This window comes from Anarrhichthys ocellatus, unplaced genomic scaffold (genome assembly GCF_004355925.1).
Source record: "Anarrhichthys ocellatus isolate YVR2014 unplaced genomic scaffold, GSC_Weel_1.0 scaffold26, whole genome shotgun sequence".
Lineage (NCBI taxonomy): Eukaryota > Metazoa > Chordata > Actinopteri > Perciformes > Anarhichadidae > Anarrhichthys > Anarrhichthys ocellatus.
This window is the reverse complement of record NW_022280056.1, coordinates 2,071,626-2,089,613: the sequence shown is the minus strand read 5'-3', so window position 1 is coordinate 2,089,613 and position 17,988 is coordinate 2,071,626. Positions and strand designations below refer to the sequence as shown.

At 40.4% G+C, this 17,988-nt stretch overlaps 2 protein-coding genes across 2 annotated transcripts; one reads left to right on the top strand and one right to left on the bottom strand.

Annotated features, from left to right (window-relative positions):
• The first annotated feature begins 1,983 nt into the window (after positions 1–1,983).
• On the top strand, positions 1,984–12,310 carry LOC116391547 (UNC93-like protein MFSD11). Its single transcript, XM_031862251.1, has 13 exons — positions 1,984–2,436; positions 2,962–3,017; positions 3,112–3,219; positions 3,299–3,378; positions 4,376–4,472; positions 5,644–5,702; positions 5,886–6,030; positions 6,902–6,951; positions 7,865–7,930; positions 8,022–8,147; positions 8,227–8,401; positions 8,506–8,641; positions 9,033–12,310. Exons 1-13 carry the CDS (start codon positions 2,347–2,349, stop codon positions 9,183–9,185), a joined length of 1,341 nt encoding a protein of 446 aa, XP_031718111.1. The 5' UTR covers positions 1,984–2,346; the 3' UTR covers positions 9,186–12,310.
• Positions 11,548–16,887, bottom strand: kdm8 (lysine (K)-specific demethylase 8). Its single transcript, XM_031862252.1, has 8 exons — positions 16,792–16,887; positions 15,015–15,493; positions 13,833–14,005; positions 13,173–13,305; positions 13,039–13,089; positions 12,029–12,178; positions 11,837–11,929; positions 11,548–11,755 (listed from the first exon to the last, which is right to left on the bottom strand). The coding sequence occupies exons 2-8, from the start codon at positions 15,468–15,470 to the stop codon at positions 11,591–11,593; spliced, it is 1,221 nt and encodes a 406-aa protein (XP_031718112.1). The 5' UTR covers positions 15,471–15,493; positions 16,792–16,887; the 3' UTR covers positions 11,548–11,590.
• Between the last annotated feature and the right edge of the window lie 1,101 nt (positions 16,888–17,988).

The window sequence follows — 17,988 nt, the reverse complement described above, 5'->3', positions numbered from 1 at the left end:
TCTTCTGGCTTACAACAACCAACTTCATTAAAATTGAAGAATGACTTACAAGAACGAGACTATCTACATTATAGTAGCTGTTTGATTAAAGAAGAAATAGAAGACAACCGTTATTCAAAAAGGACGTTTTATTTTTAACAACAAACTATATTGGAATGAGAAATCGAAAGAATTATTACAGTAAAGATGAAAATGTGTTTCTGAATTGTTCAATCATGTAGAAAAGAAGACATTCTTAGAAGTCTTCAGCCAGCTTTGACAGAAGATACAGATTCTATAAAAGGTGTTTTTAAAGAGGTCAGGTGCAAACTTGAAGACAATTCAAACATCAAATCCCTGGAGATTTTGGCCCTCCCAAAAACAAATTGGTTCTGAGGCAACTTTGGAAAATACCAATTGAGGTGCTGGGGCTCGATGGTAATCCTGTGTTTGGGTTTTCTCAGGTCATTTATAGATGGGAGAAACACTTTAAAGGTCTTTTTTCCCAAACAGTGATACTTTTGATAAAAAGGTATCATAAAGAAGTATGTTTAACGAAAATTGTAATAGAGAGACAAATACTAAAGGGGGATATTGTGTAATTAAGACACTGAATAAGGATCTAGCTAACTAGTTCAAATGACTCGAGCAAAACTGGAAAAAACAATATTTAAAATTGCCCATTATTTTGTATTTTGTGTGAATAATTCAATGTTTTGAATCTGGTAGAATGCAAACTATGTGGCCTAATTATAAGCTCAATACCAAAACCCACGGTGTGGACACAAGGATGCTGTTAGATGCAGAGGGGTCCGCCTAATGAGCACAGTCTACTAACTGTATTCTACTTAATGAGAGGCTCATGTTGCATCTTGAGAGGGAAGGCCTTCTTGTGGAGGAGCAACACTGGTTTCCTAAATCCAGGTCATGTCAGTCTTTTATTGTCAACAGTTACAACAAACAAAGATAAATCAACATATGAATGTTTCATTGACTTTTAGAAATGACCAATATAGATCTTTTAGCCTATAGACTCATTAAATATGGGGTATTGGAAGGATTCTAGCGCTATAAGGCTCTCTACAATGATCCCATAGCGTGTGTAAGATTAAATACATTAGTATTACACCAACTAGTTCTCATCTTCATCAGGGGGGAAACAAGGTGGTGCTATGTTCCCCACATTATTTACAATTGATAATTGATAATTGATAATTTTGCTTTGAAAATTAAAGCTTCACATTGTGGAAAGATGTAAGAGAAATTAAGTATTCTTTTTTATGCAGATGACAACTGTTTTTTCTGTCACCATCTGAAGAAAAACGTCAACAAATGCTCTCATACAATAATTATGATGTTACTGCAAAAAAAGAAGACTGAAATAATTCACTTAGGATTTTTTCTTCTACACATAGCACTTCATTTGTCAATGGCTCACTTAAGATGGACTTTCTTTCTATTTCGATGAACACATGGATTTCAGAAAAGGTGTCATGGTTCTTGCTGATCCAGCAGGAAGAGCCGTGGGAGGAATCATTGGTAAAAGTACACAGAATATAGTAGTACTTTTAAATGTATTTTTGCTCTGACATGAATTACTGAAAGATGTACATTTTGTAAAATGGTCTCGTAATCCCCTGTGGGATGGGCTAAATATGTATCATGACACAGAAATAAAAATAAACGAACTAACTATATACTGCAGAAAAGTTTGGGAATTTTACCAAGGGATCAATAAAGTCTTAGATGCATGTGTAATACATCATTATTTGTTCATCATATTTTGTATTATCAATCTGAATCTGCTAAGTAACTAGTAACTAACGGTGTCACAATAAGAAATAGGCTACATGAGTAAAAGTGGACTGACAATAACATCTTCACTGTCAAAGGACTGTTTTTCTTTTCATGAATATTCCTCCTGGATACCTCTGGAAGGCAGCAAAGCGAAATAAGTGGAAATGACCGCAAATTACACAAGAAGAAGAAGAAGCAGGAGGGGAGGGGGGGAGAGAGAGAGAGAGTGTGAGGAAAACACGGACGTAGAAGGACAAGGAAGACTGCAAAAAAACCCAAAATTGCCTTAAATTAAAGTCACAAGTTGTCATGCGTCTATCATAAACAGGCTACTTATGATAGGAGGGAAGTGGCCTATAACAGTGCTGCATTGTTGCTTCCTGTCCTATACTCTGCGCTGCATCACACTGTTACTAAACAGTTAGTAACGTCAACTTTAGTCGCGCGACTTTGTTCAAATGGATTTAACCGAGTTGTTGATGAGTCTCTGCTAGACGTGTAGTTCAAATGAGTCAACAGCACAACATTAGCAGTAAGTTTAAAATGTTTTACGACGAGTAATACAACACCATGGCAGACAGAAGGACTTTCAACGTAGTGATTTTGGGTGTTGGATTTTTGTTCATTTTCACCGCCTTCACCACCTGTGGGAACATTGAAGTAAGTTCCACTTTATTACTGAGTTTTTACACATCCAAACCTGAGTTTCTTATAAGTCACATTTGTTTGTTGTTGCCTCTAAAAGCTTATTTTCAGAAAGCCTGAAGAAGACACTGAGCTGAGTTGGAACATATTTAATATCCCACAACACTGTTGAGATGTGCCCATTGTGCTTTTACTCACATGTGTAACTGTTAGAATTAGAACTATATTTCGGCAAATAATCTTCTTCAGTGTAGGTCCCTTTGTATAATGTATCCCGAATAGGTAGTATCTTTATGTATATGCCCAATAAACCATTCAACGAATGCTTTTGGTTTTGTACACAAATTTTGTTATTAAAACTTTGAAGCTAAAACAAAAAAAGCGAGCCTAATGCGCAGGAGGAAACAAGCCTGCGTCTGGCGCACCTCGTGTTTCTAATTTTCTTCAATGGTCAGTGAATTGATCAAACCGGATGAATGAATTAAGGACACATGACCCCATCTCGTCCAGTCTAACCCCGCGCTCTCATCTCATTTCCAGCAAACTGTGGTGAAAAGCCTGCGGAATGATACCTTCAGTGGGAGTGGGTACCACAGGTAGGTCACGCAGGTTCACGTCCTCAACTCAGGACGTTCATTTGATGAAAGTAAAACTTGATTGCTGATCCTCTTTCCACCCCCCCAATCACAGCCTCGGAATCATCTATGGGGTCTTTTCGTTCGCCAACTTGCTTGCACCAGCAGTCGTTGCAGTAATTGGACCGAAGATTACCATGTTTCTGAGTGGCCTACTTTACAGGTAAACGTCGGCATGGTAGTTACATACAGGAGGTTGACAAAGAAGTTGCTGATTGCTGTTCCCCGGGCTTTCTCTCTAGTGGGTACATCGCCGTGTTCATCATCCCTTCAACATGGTCCTTCTACCTGACCTCTGTACTCATCGGCGTAGGAGCAGCCAGTAAGTTCCTCCAACAGATTTGTTTTTGAATTATGGTCTCAAATAATAATCAAGCTACGACTGTAACTCTCTGAAATGTTTGCATCATCATGCAGATTATAGTGGAGGCGGTGATTAGTAAACATTAAAGGAATGAATTGGAGCAAATTACAGTAATTTAAGGCAACTCTCTTTTGGTTCAGGAGCTTTGTTATTCTCCCCGTATTCCTTACGATGCAGACCTGAAACCTGGGTTACAATGTCAAGAGAGATTAATGACGTTATTCTATTTATAGTAATATTAGTTGGTTATTTTCCCCATTAATTGTTTAGTCTATTAAATGCCATAAAATAGTGAAAAATGCTCATTCAAATTCACGAAAACTACCAGATACGACAAAGAAAGGCATCAAATCCTCACATTTGAGAAGTTGAAATTGGGAAATGATTTGGCATTTTTGCCTGAAGAATGACAACAGAATAAACAATTAGTCAATTATCAAATATTGGTTCATCAACTAATCATTTCAGTTCTAGCCCACATACTGAATCACATAAAAAGCACAAATAAATACTCCAGCTTGGTTCCTGTTTTATTTTGCAGCCTATTGAAGCACAGTGTTCAAAATAGTGTTTAATCATTCAAACAGGGATTATCATGACTGGGATGTGTTGTATAAACAGTACATCCCAAATTAGCCCTTAAATGGGGTTTCGGAGTAGTTTCTGCAAATACATAGTGTGCAGCACTTTGAGCTTGCACGCAGATGTTCGTGAACATACTGAGAAAGCAGCTCTGCTGAGCATTTACTGGAAAAATGAGGAAAAATGATCTGTGCCTGTTTATAAATGCAGCCTCAAATCATTGCACTAGTGATGAATTTTCCCCATGTCCCGGGGTGACTGTGTGGTTAGATGCATTACACACCAACACAGACAGATAATATTTCACTTCATGTGGGCAATTAACTGACTGGTTACATTTTTCTCCCCCAAATGACCTCGCTTCCCCCCACAGTGCTCTGGACAGCTCAAGGACACTTCCTGGTGGAAAACTCAGAGGCTTCCACCATCAACAGGAACACAGGCATGTTCTGGGCTCTACTGCAGTGCAGGTACGCAGCTACTGACACAGTTACACTCCAGTCTTTACCTTTTTAATATTCTAATTTTAAACACTTTAATACTTGTATCATGCTGCTGCCAGTCTCTGAAAATGAGGCCTTTAGTCATTTGTTTTTTTTTTTTTGAGAATCTGAACATCCTGCTAATTTGCTTCCCAAAGCAACTCAGGGTTGCAAATAATGTAGCCTGCATTATATCATTTCCTCCTATCATCACATTCAGTGCATAACACACAATTCAGCACAATGTTTGTCATGTTTTCTTCCTCTTCTTGTTTGATGCAACTATTTCAGTTGATCAAAGACATAGCAGGCAGACTACTGTCAGGCCTGTATTTTTAGCCTGACAGGATATTACGGTATGCTTCATTTTAGAATATGTTTAATAAATCCTATTACAAATTGCCATATCTGTCAGTGAGTCATTGTTTTCTCTGCACAATGTGAAAACAGCCAAACCTCTTTAAACAGAGGTCTGCAGGTGAGAGTTTTGGCCTTTTCATCTCTTGCATTCGCCCCACTGCTCTTGCACACTGGCTCTGACAACTAATTTGTATTTGTTAAAATATGCAAATTGAATTAGTATAATAATTACATTGGCTGTCATCAGCTCCAAAGCTGACAACAGAGCAACGCTAATCTGCCTCTGCAGTGATGATCCCTGCCACAGTAAACGTATGATTCACTTCTTCACAGGCTGCCGACACACACGTACAAAATGCATTTACTGTTGTCTTTTATGAAGAAGCCCTGTTCAACCTCGCTGAGGCTTTGGGGACAGACTAATTACTCATCAACATTTTTAGTTTAGGTAAAATGTAATTAAAGACAGAAATAGATCCCAGCGCTTCATAGGACTGCCCTGTTCACCATGAAAGGCAGATAAACAAGCTTAGAGAGAAGAAGAAAGAAGCCTCTTCAAAGGCGGAAATGCAGATGATTGGGTTTAGAAAGGCAGCGCTTCAACCCCCCAAAAAAAAGTCCAGTCCATCTTGTGTTCTTTTTCACTGCACGGCCATTGTTTTTGTTTTATTGACGCTGACAAGTCTTTTGTCAAAATACTCAAAGAGTATAAAAATAAGTCAAGTGAGGCAGAGAACAATGGAAGCTTTTTTTCTGTGTCTGTCAACTCACTCGATTCACCTGCTTTACTTTTTTACAGCATGCTATTTGGCAATCTTTACATTTATTTAGACTGGAATGGAAGGACAGAGATATCAGGTAGGGTTACACTCCAGTAAGTACTGTCGTGAATATAACAGCAAAGTCTTGCATGATGATGAAAGCAAAATACCAAGAGGATTAAAGGACTGATTGGTTATTCTGAATATGCTCCTAGCTTAATGTTGTTAATATATCGTGTGTCTTTTAATTAAGCGCTTTATTTTAATCTTCATCCCTCAGACAGCAGCAGGAAAAACATCTTTCTGTCCCTGCTGGTCGCCTCCATACTCGGCACACTCAGCTTCCTCGTGTTGAGGAAGAGCCATCATGAAGAGGAGTTGCTCTCTGAAGAGGAAGGGCAGTCGCTGCTCTCGACTCGCGTGATGTAAGCGAACATCCTCGACATAATTACTCCTTTTTCACTGTAGTCAAAATCACTCAGAATATATTAAACTTGTCTGAACCACTGTTGGAAAAGGACAAGGAGGGTACGAACCTCAAGTGATGAATAAAAAGGGAAAGAGCAGACTGTTTCATGCAACGCAAAAAAAGTTATTTTCATCCAGTTGACTCTGTTGAACTATAACAACACCACCTGACAAAGACATATTCTTAAATAACCCACCTTGGATTTTGCAAGATTTGTCAACATGACTCACCACTGCAGTTCTGTAGTTATAAATCACTCCTGTCCTTCACAAAAATGCCCCTTTTTTCTGCGGATCATTTACATTTACATTTGGACATAGTCGAGCCTAATCACCACACTTCATACAAGTAGGGTGCAATCAGGCAGATTTGTGTCGGCTGGGACGGAGACTTTCTCTTCGAGAGTGACGGCGGTTAAAGCCCCAGAATGTTCAGGCGCGGCCTGTAACGGTGTAACGATTAGTAGAAATAATTAGACTGACATTAGTCGATGGTACAGAAGTGTTCTAGTTCTGGAGAAAACATTTGGGTCGGTCTTGTGGCAGCAGCTTGTGTGTTTGGAAGCCGTTATCTCTCTCTCAGATGCAGCTATGCGACCCTGCTGAGTTTGAGTGATGAACAGCTTTACCAGGAGTCCTTTAAGGAGCCGTCATTGACTGTCAAACACACTCTTTTTTTTGCAGCGTGTTGAGATTTTCAGGAATCAAGTGTCTTGGATTTTTAAATCACTTGAATGAAGTTATGTGATCGTTTGTGTGTGCAGTTAACTTGTATTTCTTTATTTCAACTTCATCAAAGTTTATATTGATTTCGTTTGTGTTGTTTAGGTATAAGCACAGAGCAAACACCGCCATGCAGGATGCCAAGTCAGAATTCAGTAAGTTGTATTATTTACAGATAAGTATGTCAGGATGGATACACAATGAACTATATGTACTGACAAGACTCGTTCTTACCATGTTTATATGTATCGTGCTGTTGATAGACACAAAGATCATTGAGGAGCTTCTTACGTCTAAGAAAAAGAAAAAGATCTCAGAAAACTAAAAGGATAGAAAAAAAGCATTTGCATGTCTATTTGTGAAGTAGTTTGTGTTTGTAGTGTATCGTCCACTTTTAGTATAAAATGGAAAGTAAATTGATTTCCTTGTATACTACCTGCTAAGTTAATATACTATGATGATTAGTATGTACTTACTGTATACTATTACTACGTCGTGTGGATTTGAGACACAGTTCATCTGAGATTTTTTTCACAAAGTATTACAGAAAAGGGCAACAAAGTTATGTTTTCTTTTATTTGACATAACCTCTAGTGCCCTGCACTTCACTGCTCTCAGTCTGAAACTAGCCGTCAGTTTTGTTTTTCTTCGGGTGAAAATGTCTTTCATGTGGATAAAAATCTTCTAGCAGTACAAGAGAGAGTACAGAGAAACGGCCTCTTTCAGATTATATCTGTTTTAGCTGCTCTTGCACGTGCCTTCAGTGCAGCCTGAAGCTGTTTGGTTGATCAGATTGCTCTTTGTCTGGCGTGTACACCTGCCTAAAACGTCTCGGGTTTATCGAAGATGCACACTGATTCATGTCAAGAGGGCATCCAGGCATGTAGAAACAGACCGAGTGGGATTTCTTCTTTTAAAATCTGAATTCCCTTAACCCCTCCTGGTTGAAATTCTCCCCTGGGTGTTTTTTAACGTCTGCGTTTCTATCTGAGCTCAATCCACTTGTTATCATTATACAACATATTTATTAGCAATTCATATCATTGTATTGTGTTTCCTCCCGTTCAGAAACCATCCTGCAGCTTCTGAAGACTAAAACTATACTGCTCCTGGGTCCCTGCATGGCATACAGCGGTAAGTCGCATGGAGAATGCATTAATGTAATATGTATCTAAACCCTCCGGTGACGGCTGGCAGCTGCAGCGTGCCCCTCTTGTTTCTGCAGGCCTGGAGCTATCTTTCTACAGCGGAGTGTATGGGACGTGTATCGGAGCCACCACGGAGTTTGGAGATTCAGCTAAAGGCTTGATCGGGATCTCTGGGATTGTGGTAGGCATCGGAGAAATTGTGGGTAAGTTAACATTCCTCTACCAGAGCTCGTTGAGGGGATTGAGAGTCTCTGCATTCATAAATACCTTCTTTCTCGTCAGGTGGAGGCTTGTTTGGATTGTTGTGCAAGAACAATCGCTTCAGACGGACCTCTGTGGTGTTTCTGGGAATGGTCGTCCATTTTGTTGCTGTCTATTTGATCTTCCTCAACATCCCAGATGATGCCCCCGTCGTCTTTAATACCACCACCCAAATTCAACCGTTTCTAGCTCCTAGGTAGGGGATTTCTCTCACCATTTAACAATGAAGAAGAGTGAACACGGGGAAGGCCAGTTACAACTGTGCTTTGTTTGTAATGAGAGTTATATTTTCTCTTTTAGTGTATCCATTGCCCTGCTGTGCAGCTTCCTGCTTGGACTTGGGGACAGTTGTTTCAACACACAACTCTACAGCATACTGGGCTGTGTTTATGCTGAACACAGCACGCCTGCTTTTGCCATCTTCAAATTCATCCAGGTAATCCCGAGTTGACAGTTCTCCGGCCTTGTTAGCAGAGCTGTGCAAAGCTGGGTTAAGATGTCGTCTTGTCAAGTATGAAATAAATTCACCTGAAGCCCCATAAAAAGGAAAAAAACGAGACCCTCACACATCTCTTAATCCCCCTCGTTGTCTTCGCTGCAAAAATTGGCCAGTAACAAGAAATAAACCCTGGACATTTTATATTCAACTGGAATTAAATTGCATTTTTTTTTGTCTGTTACAGCATGCACAGGTCTGTAAATCCGATACCAAAAGAGACAAATGATATATTATATTTTTTAACCTAATTTTGATACAGCCAATCATTTAACAATACAATCATCTTATGGATCTTGTGGGCTGGACTTACAAAGCTCTCCTCTGTCAGTCTGTTTTCGCAGCAGTGGCGTTCTTCTACAGCGGTTACCTGCTGCTCAAGTGGCAGCTGCTGATGATGGTCATCCTGGGCTTCACCGGAACGCTCTGCTTCTTCACGGTGGAGCGGACGCAGAGCTTCTCCGGAGATTTGCAGGAATATTAGAAGGAGGACATCTCTGTATCAGCGTTGATAAGTTTTGTGGGAGGAGCTTTCTATTAACACATTGTAGGTAGTATACATTTGGATAACATTCACACTCGAAATAGTTTGAAGTATTGAAACTTACTGAAACATTTTAAGTTGCCTTAAGCGTAACATGGTTCAGCTCAGATTGTACCTTGTACAGTCTGTAATAATAACCCGACACTACACAGTATCATCATTAATCATTAACATGATCTTTTACATGTTTGTCGTACTGTAGGATTTTTGAATAACCACTTGCCTTATCCCGTACTTATGTGTATTGCTTCCAGCTCAGGTTTCTTATTAAAGGCAGTGTCATAACAGTTTGTGTCTAAAACTGATATTTTGAAAGCTGTTCATAGTTTGACAGACTGATTGACAGTTTAATAAAAATAGAAGAGAGAAAATAACACAATATTGTTGTCATGTTTCAGAGAAATATTTACTAATTAATGCCTGACAGTCATTGTTCTTAACTTTTTGTTTTGTGAATTTTGCATTTTGTCGATGTTTTCCTCCCAATGTTGTGAATCTTTGATGAATACAGTTTTATGCTTTTCCAGTGATTTAATTGAACATGCTGAGCAAAACTCTTCACTGTGTTGTGAAGCATTTTGTAATAAACAGTTAAGATGGTGTAGATGCCAAACACAGCCAAGGCCTCTGAAACCACGGACATAAGAGGTTCAAGCAATCAATACATATGAATGGAGAGGAATATTACTCAGGTCACGCTTATGAAGTTGCTTTTGACCTGTACATCAGACAAATGGAGGGCTCACACTTTAATGTGATGCTTCCTGACTGAACTGAGTTTGGAACAGATTAAATGGAAAACACAAGGCACTGTTTGTTTCTTACACCAGCCTGTGTTTCAGATCTCAGTGGATTGGTGTTTTTTACTCACCATAACGTAGCCAGTGTGTACGGCCAGTTTATTGTAACACAAAACAAGATAAATCTACTGGCTTTAATCCTGATTTGCCAGATTTATTGGAAAATCCACGAGGCCATTAATCAAAAGAGGAGCAGGAGGAGAGCGTCTGGCTGGAGGAGAAAGGGTTATAGGCCCGGAGGTCCCACACTACTTCACTTGTAATTGCGTATTGATTACATTATAATGAGAGTAAGCAGTTTTGTGTGATCTTAAGTCAATTGTGCTGCCTACTTCACAACAACAAAGAGCTGATGGGCTAAGTGAAGTGTACAGCGTTTACTCACAGAATTAAACTCCGCCGGGGTTCATGGTGTTAGTTTAGATAACCTCGTAAGGAACGTAACTAGGTTGGGATGAGTCTATTACCTGAACACCGGCTGATGCATCAGCTGTTCTTTATTCCACAATGTTTCATAAACAGAAACGTGACGCTTTTTATCTATTTGCACTTTGTCATTTTTCTAAATTAGAGTAAAATATATTATAATTCATTCCATTTTCTTGAGCCACTGTGTTTACACCCCCCCCACACCAATCCTACACAACTCCTCAGATTTATTCCACAGCCTTGATTTCCCAGCACACCACTTCAGTCGACTGAATTTGGCTGAAAAGCAGATCAAATGTGTACATCAGCGCTGATCTACTTCATTTGGTCACAGCCCCGCATACTTCCTGGTTCTAGTTAGAAGGTTTGATTGAAACGGACCTGTGGGAAACACGACCGGGGCTTGTTAGAGGTCTGACATGTAAAACGAAGTGCTGCTGTCTTCGTAGTCGGGGGTCGTGTTTTTGAAGCTCGACAAGAGTTGTACTGTCAAGGTACTTCATCAGGGAGGCACCTTTTACTTCAAAGTACGTCTGTGCCCAGGGGATTAATTCATTCATTCTCGTCTGTGAACTGCTTGATTGTCTCTGACTGTCAGTTTAACCAGAGAGACGTGTTTACCACATTTTTATACCTGTAGCTCACTGGGTTATTACATTTGAAGACTTGCCTCATTACCATGAATTATGGAAATCACACATCTGAGGATAGTTGTATGAATAAGGTTCACAACACAATTAAATATACCAATTTGAAAAGAGAAACGCATCCTATCAAGTGAGATGACTAAGAACTCTCCGTAATTACATGCAGGATGAGATGAGCACAAACAGTTTTAACTGCTCATTGCTTTTCTCTCTCCCCGCTGTTAGCTTTCCACACAATAGATGTTGCTGTAATCACGAGCAGCACAATTAAACTAATCACTCAGCAGTGAGTGTTCATTGCTCACGGATCAAAGGTTCGTGTGATCAGCGGTTGTCCTTAGATTCAGGAGAATTAGCCTCGCATTAGTTAAAAACTCATAATTGATTTCCCTCCACAGACTCAGAAAACAAGCTCAACTCAAATTGTTCTGTACAAAAATAACTTTATTTTTTACTCATGGATCTGCAGTCACGACCACCAGAAGCTGACGGAGAAGCTGAGCTCTAAGGATCGGACATAATGCCAGTGTTGGACGGGGATGAACAGCACGTCTCCGGGCTGTAACATGCATTCCAGATACGGAGCCCGGGCGAACTCCGGGAAGCGCTCCCCGTCCGGATTCTCCACCTCCACCTGCATGGAAGGAGTCAGAAATTGGAAATGCTGCATATATTAGGCTCAACGTGCACCATCTCTATGGACTGTCAACCCCACCTGACTGGTATTGTGAAGGAGCTGTGATTGATGAGGGTACAGCTTGTCTGTGTCCTCTGGGGAATATAGGCGAATGTATTTGCTTCCCACCACCTGGTGGACAAAAACAAGGGGAAATCCCACGTGGTAAACAAACAGCGAGACACATCTTTGACACTAACTGCATTCGTACAATAGCCTTCATATCATCACCTGAGCCAGGAAGTTCTGCTGAGGGTCTTGGTGAAGAGGAGACACCGTACCTCCGGGCCCAAACCACGCGTTAACAGTGATGTCGTCTTCGTCTCCTTCACCAAGACAGCAGTAGTCAGGAGGACGGATGTCTTCCTTCAGCTCTGGTATCTGAGGCAACGTCAAACAAACAAGATCACACCAGGAGGGCGTTTCAGACTCGCTCGCTGAATCATACCTCGTCGTTTCTAACAGTTTTCCAGCAGGTAACATGCAATACAAAATTAAAAAATGGTATTTCCACTGTGGTCCAGACTGAAACATCTCAAACTTCTATTGGAAGGATTGTCATGAATTGTACATTTTAACAAGTTTGGTGAAACATTCCTCTAGTTTTTTTAGGTTTCCGTTATTTGTGATTTTACAACAAAGGGTTGCGCAATGAAATTTAACTTAAAGCCTGTTCATGTTACACACACGTAGAACATATATACACATCTTTAAAATCAAAACAAAACAATATAAAATCCTTTATAAAATCCATATATACATTTATACTTAGAGAGACTTTGGTAATAGTTTATACAACTATTTAAGACCAAATACCTGCAAAACGAATGACATTCCCATCGTGTCTCAAGATGTGTTGATTATCTAAAGGGAAACATTGAATTTGTCTTCTTAATCCATGTAATTAACATGTGATTAGCTGATTACTCCTGAAGGATGAGGCTATTGTGTGAAAAATCATTCTGTTCTAATAAACAGCCCAAAATACATAACTTTTAGCTCGACAAGGTGCCCTTTTAGTAAAGTTCAATCCAGACAATGTATTGACTTGTGCGGTAAAATTAGGACCAACAGTCAATACTGTTCAAAACAACGCGGCGGCAAGATGACAGCTGGGAATAAGGAGAGTTCAATTCTTCATGGGGCCAAAAAATATAACCCGAATAAATCAACGAGTAAACTGACAAAATGATTAGAGTAGTATTTCGGTAATGATGTCGTCAGAGAAGACGATACCGTACCTGATCAAAGAGCTGGTGTTGAGCGAGATAACCCAAACCTTTCACTCCCTCCTGGGAAAAATCAAAACAGTGTGTTAGAAACCACGTCGAGATCGTTCTTTGTCAACAGCAACACTCGATGAGGATGCGCTTACTTTATTCAAAATGTATCGATCAATGAACTCATCGACCGTGAGCAGTGTCTGTGACCATTCCTCGTCCGTGTACCTGGACCCCACCTCAACAGGAACCGTCCGACAGCCGGCCACAGACCTCAGGTACGCTATGCTGTGTCGGAGGGAGAAAACTCAATGAGTCAATCGTTACTGTAAAACAACGATTAAAGTCACAAATCTGGTCATTGAGGATTCCAGCCCTGCTGAAACAAAATCTGCCACGTGTGCACTTGTGGGCGTCGTCCTCCACCATCAGAGCGAATAGTCAGCTGTCGGGAGTCGGCAGCGAGAGGGAGGACAGTGAGGGATAATCCTAAACGTTATATCAGACTCTGGTGGCAGACAGAGTCAGCAATCAGGGATGTTTCCATGAGTGAAACTTACACCACACATTATAGTGCCAGGTTTAAAAAACAACAGATGTGAGTCATATGGTATGCGACAGTGGTGCTTCGGTACCAGAGCGCTGCAGGTTTTCTGTCCTCACAGCTAGATGGGAACACTCAGCTGGCATCACACTTGTAAATCAGTGGGATTAGAATGAACATACGGTTTGGTTGTAGTGTTTCACCATGATGGAGGACTAGTCGCGTAGTTATTAACACCGCCAGTTTCTTTTCTCAACGTAAAAAAACAAACCTCCAGGGGTGTTGGTTGAGGGCGGGCCAGTGCTCAATGATCCCCTCTAGAACCACTGGTTTGAGGGGGAGCAGGTAGTTGGTGCTGAAGCTCTCCAGTGAAGGACACTTTATCCTGGGAACTGCTGACTCCTCTTTGATCACGGGAACACGTGGGCACTCCATCTTCACTCTCTGAATGATGCAACAACAACAACAGGGGTTGTCAAGTCTTTAATTCAACTCTCAGATGAAGAGCTTTAAGGGGAAAATATGAAGAAAAAATATTGTCATCATATTTCTCTATAAGAGAAAAATGTACCGTTTACGTCACTTTGTCAAGCTAAAGACAATTTGTGATTCTTAATGTGATAGTATATTCTATATAATTACATTTTGGACTGTTGCCGGGGCAAAAGAAGCTATTTGGAGATATCTCATATGGGCACATGGGGATTTCTTACCTTTTGACATTTACTTAGTTTACCAATTATTTGATTTACTGAGAATTAATTGGCAGAAGAAAAGATAATTAAAATAGTTGTTCAGCTCGACTCTAGAGACCAAATAGACAATTATAATCAAGCTGGTTAAATGTATGCTTTTCTTTTAAAGGCAAAGAGAAACAAACATCCAGCCAACCTTCCTCTAAACTCTCCATCGTGACGGCATCTAAACAAAGTGATCTGACATTTGAGTGTTTGTTGCCCTTTATTGTCAGTGACGTCTGATGGAGTGCGACAAAATAAAGGGCGACAAAGGAAAAAGTTCTCTAAAACTTTAGAGAAGCCGAGTCTGAAAAGTCCTCCAAGAATCTCGGCTGTGGCTGCACCACAGAAAACACATAAAACACACGAAACTGCTTCTCTACGTAGTTTTTAATGCATATCTTAGATGAACAAAGTGCTCTTATTGGTCACCTAAATGAAACCAGCAGTACACATCTTATTTCATCATCATGATGATTTCCTTGCTTTTATTCTTGTGATAATAAATGTGCTTTGGCAATTTGTTTTAAGGCTGAAGAATTTTAGGAAAACAATGTTGAAAAAAGTTGCATTCAACTAATATCTTACCAAAGCATCACGTGACTATTCCCACTTCTTCTGACGGCATCACTGAGTTAACTTATGACTTATGATAAACTAAAGTGACACGCTCACATGAATGATGTGTGTTTAAAATGAAACCACCTGGGACCTACCTTGACTTCAGCGTGTTCACGTTCCTCTTCTGGTTTAGTGGATTTCCTGACTTCTTCTTGCAGAATCCGAACAATAACCTGAAGTATGTTATCCAAGATGGCCGCCCCCATGAGTAAACCCATGTCACAAGTCCTCACGGCCTGCACGACATCATCTGCCGACGGATTGTCCCGGCACAGAGCGGCCACTTTGAACAGGCAGCCGTAGGAATACACGCGTCTCCACTCTTTGTCCACATGGCGCCATGTTCCCGTGTTCAGTTTCTCCCACGAGAAATCCAGAATGATCTGAGCGGTAAGCGTCCGGCTGGCGCTGGAGGTGTCGCTGTAAAGCTGCCGACGAGACCGCTTCAGCATTTCCACCACACTTGACTCCACTTTGTCGCTGAACTGCAGTGGAAGCTGTTCCTCATTATGAGGCAGAGCAGCAGAGACCTTTGACCACAGCATGGCCATTGACGAGAAGGTCTGTGGGTATGCTGAGGGACAGACAGTGAAGGTGAGTTAGGGCAGCACTAATGAGGATGCACTGCTACATTCACATGTGCACTGCTTGTGGAATACTTCAACGATGGTCATGGGTCCACGATTAGCTAAAACTGCCCACCATCGTACACACGTACACACACACACACACACACACACACACACACACACACACACACACAGCCTCTTTGCTGCACTAAAACACATGTATACACCCAATTTCCAAATTGGCAACCACAAAACGCAGGTGAGGACGTCCCGAGCCAAAACACACATGCTCAGACACTCGGTCACATGGTGTCTGTGTCCGCCAGACTCGGCCTCCATGTGACTCCATCCGTGTTCAGATGCTCTGTGAAGCCAAACCACGAGGCAGCCAACACTGAGCAGCTGGTTCATTTGAGTATAGAAACTGGGCCTTGAGAACCTTGAGGCGGACTTGTCACTGAACACAAGTAAAGTGAATGGTGGCATTTAATCTGCCACATGCCTGAAGGTAGTCCCCAGGTTCAGGACAGTTATGACCCTGCAGGGCCCTCCAATTAATACACATTTAGCAAATAAACACAAAAAAATGAATTATTTTGGATATTTGGGGAAATTACGGTGCTACTGTCAGATAACATTATGGACGTCATTCAGGAAGATGGGCAGAGTAAACCTTCACTGAAAGTTCACCTCAAATTCTGTCATTTTTCTTAAAAACCTTAAACATCTAGTGTAATTTCTAACCTGTATCCACTATTTGGTCATAAAAACATCAACAATAACAAAATAACATAGCGATGAATTGAGGTCACATTTGTTGCTGCATAGTTGAATGATATCTTTAATTAAAATATATATTTATAACACTCAAATACAAGTTATATATGAGAACTAAACAAGAGGATTTGTCTAAATGTTTAGTTTAATTCTGAAGCAAATACTAAAATGAAATAATGACAAAGTGTACATCATTTAATTATGTAGCCTATAATATTTGTAACGAATTATTGACTCCTGGTAAAGCATCCCAGAAGTCTCCACTGTGTGACAACAACCAGCTCCAATAACGTAATATTAGATAACATGCATGTTAATAAGACAATCAGAGACATGACTACTTTTTTTGGCAAACAGCTGGAAATACAAATTATCTTTGCAAAGTATCAAAAGTGTCACATTTAAGTTGATTTAGGCTAATACGCGCACGAACATCAAATACAGGAAACCGACGCATTACTAAACAGTGACGTTACGTTTACTTACTAGCTAAAGAGGAATTTAATACGCTCAATGTTATATTTACCTGTTATCACGACATTTACACCGTTAATCCAATACTATCTTTCATAACGTGGACTGTAAGCAGTGCAGGAGCTGCCTTAGCCATGCCTTAGCCATACCTGTGCTACATCAAAAACAGACCGGAAGGGAACTCGGACAGCGGAGAACATTGGTTCCGCGATAAGAGCAAGGTGTCGAAGACAAGAATAGAACAACTTCTCAAAATACTGCACAAATACGTGAACTCAGCGATATTTCAATTCAAGAAATTTCAAGGATGTAGACGTTTTTATTTTGGATTTGTTTTTACAAAACAAACTTTGATCTGCATTCACCCTGTGCTCCAGTAGAGGGGAGTAACCTCTGCACTCCAAATTTATAAAATGCAGTATCGGACATTGATTGAACTATATAGACGACCCACCTCCCTAACACACACACACACACACACACACACACACCCTCTCAGCCTTGTAGCTGCACAAACATCTGTCTTTCTTATTTAGATGATCTTTACATGATGAGTAAAGCTCAATCAATTGAAACAAAACAGTGATCGTGTGACTGCACCGCCTGATTTACTTCCACAAATACAGAGACACGTTAAATGAATATGTCTCAACGGTAAACTCCAGTCATTAAAAGGTGTTGAGACAACAGCTCTCCCAACATAATAAATGAATGCAATTGTTTCACAAACATTTGTTTCCCCCCTCTTTTCATTGCTCCTGCTACTCAGAATCTTTATATAAATACAGATATTCCTGGAAGGTTGATTGATATGTAGCTGAACAAACATGATAGGAAGCCGTCGGCAGGGAAGTCTAGAATCTATATACTACTATTATCAAATGTCAAACACTCTGAAATTCAAATAATCTCCGTGCAAACTGTGAAGCTGTTACTGTATGTAAAGCAGATGGAGACAAGAGCAAGACAGCCCGCCTTTCCAGGAATCACAGGGGATTTTAAAATGTTTCATGCATTTCTGTTCATTCTCACTGTGTAAACAGCAGACTTCTCGAGGCTCGAGCTATTGTTCGCTTACTCGCAGGGAGGTGAGGAATTACTGTGTAGGCCACAACTGCAGCATTGTGTTGATTTTCTCTGTCTTTTAAGCCTTAAAATAAAAAGAAGTCACAATTTGAATGTAAAAGAATAAATGGCAGGATGGAGAGCAGGCAAAGTGTTAATAAGCTTGAAGGTTTGAAACTGAATT

What these genes read in the sequence shown, in the direction of transcription:
- LOC116391547 (XM_031862251.1), top strand. Translation starts at nt 2,347, where the DNA reads ATGGCAGACAGAAGGACTTTCAACGTAGTGATTTTGGGTGTTGGATTT. An exon ending in TGGGCTCTACTGCAGTGCAG is followed by an intron (nt 4,473 to 5,643) that starts GTACGCAGCTAC and finishes ACTTTTTTACAG; the next exon opens with CATGCTATTTGGCAATCTTT. An exon ending in AGGCATCGGAGAAATTGTGG is followed by an intron (nt 8,148 to 8,226) that starts GTAAGTTAACAT and finishes CTTTCTCGTCAG; the next exon opens with GTGGAGGCTTGTTTGGATTG.
- kdm8 (XM_031862252.1), bottom strand. Translation starts at nt 15,470, where the DNA reads ATGGCCATGCTGTGGTCAAAGGTCTCTGCTGCTCTGCCTCATAATGAG. An exon ending in AACACCAGCTCTTTGATCAG is followed by an intron (nt 12,179 to 13,038) that starts GTACGGTATCGT and finishes ACGTTGCCTCAG; the next exon opens with ATACCAGAGCTGAAGGAAGA. An exon ending in TCCTTCACAATACCAGTCAG is followed by an intron (nt 11,756 to 11,836) that starts GTGGGGTTGACA and finishes CCTTCCATGCAG; the next exon opens with GTGGAGGTGGAGAATCCGGA.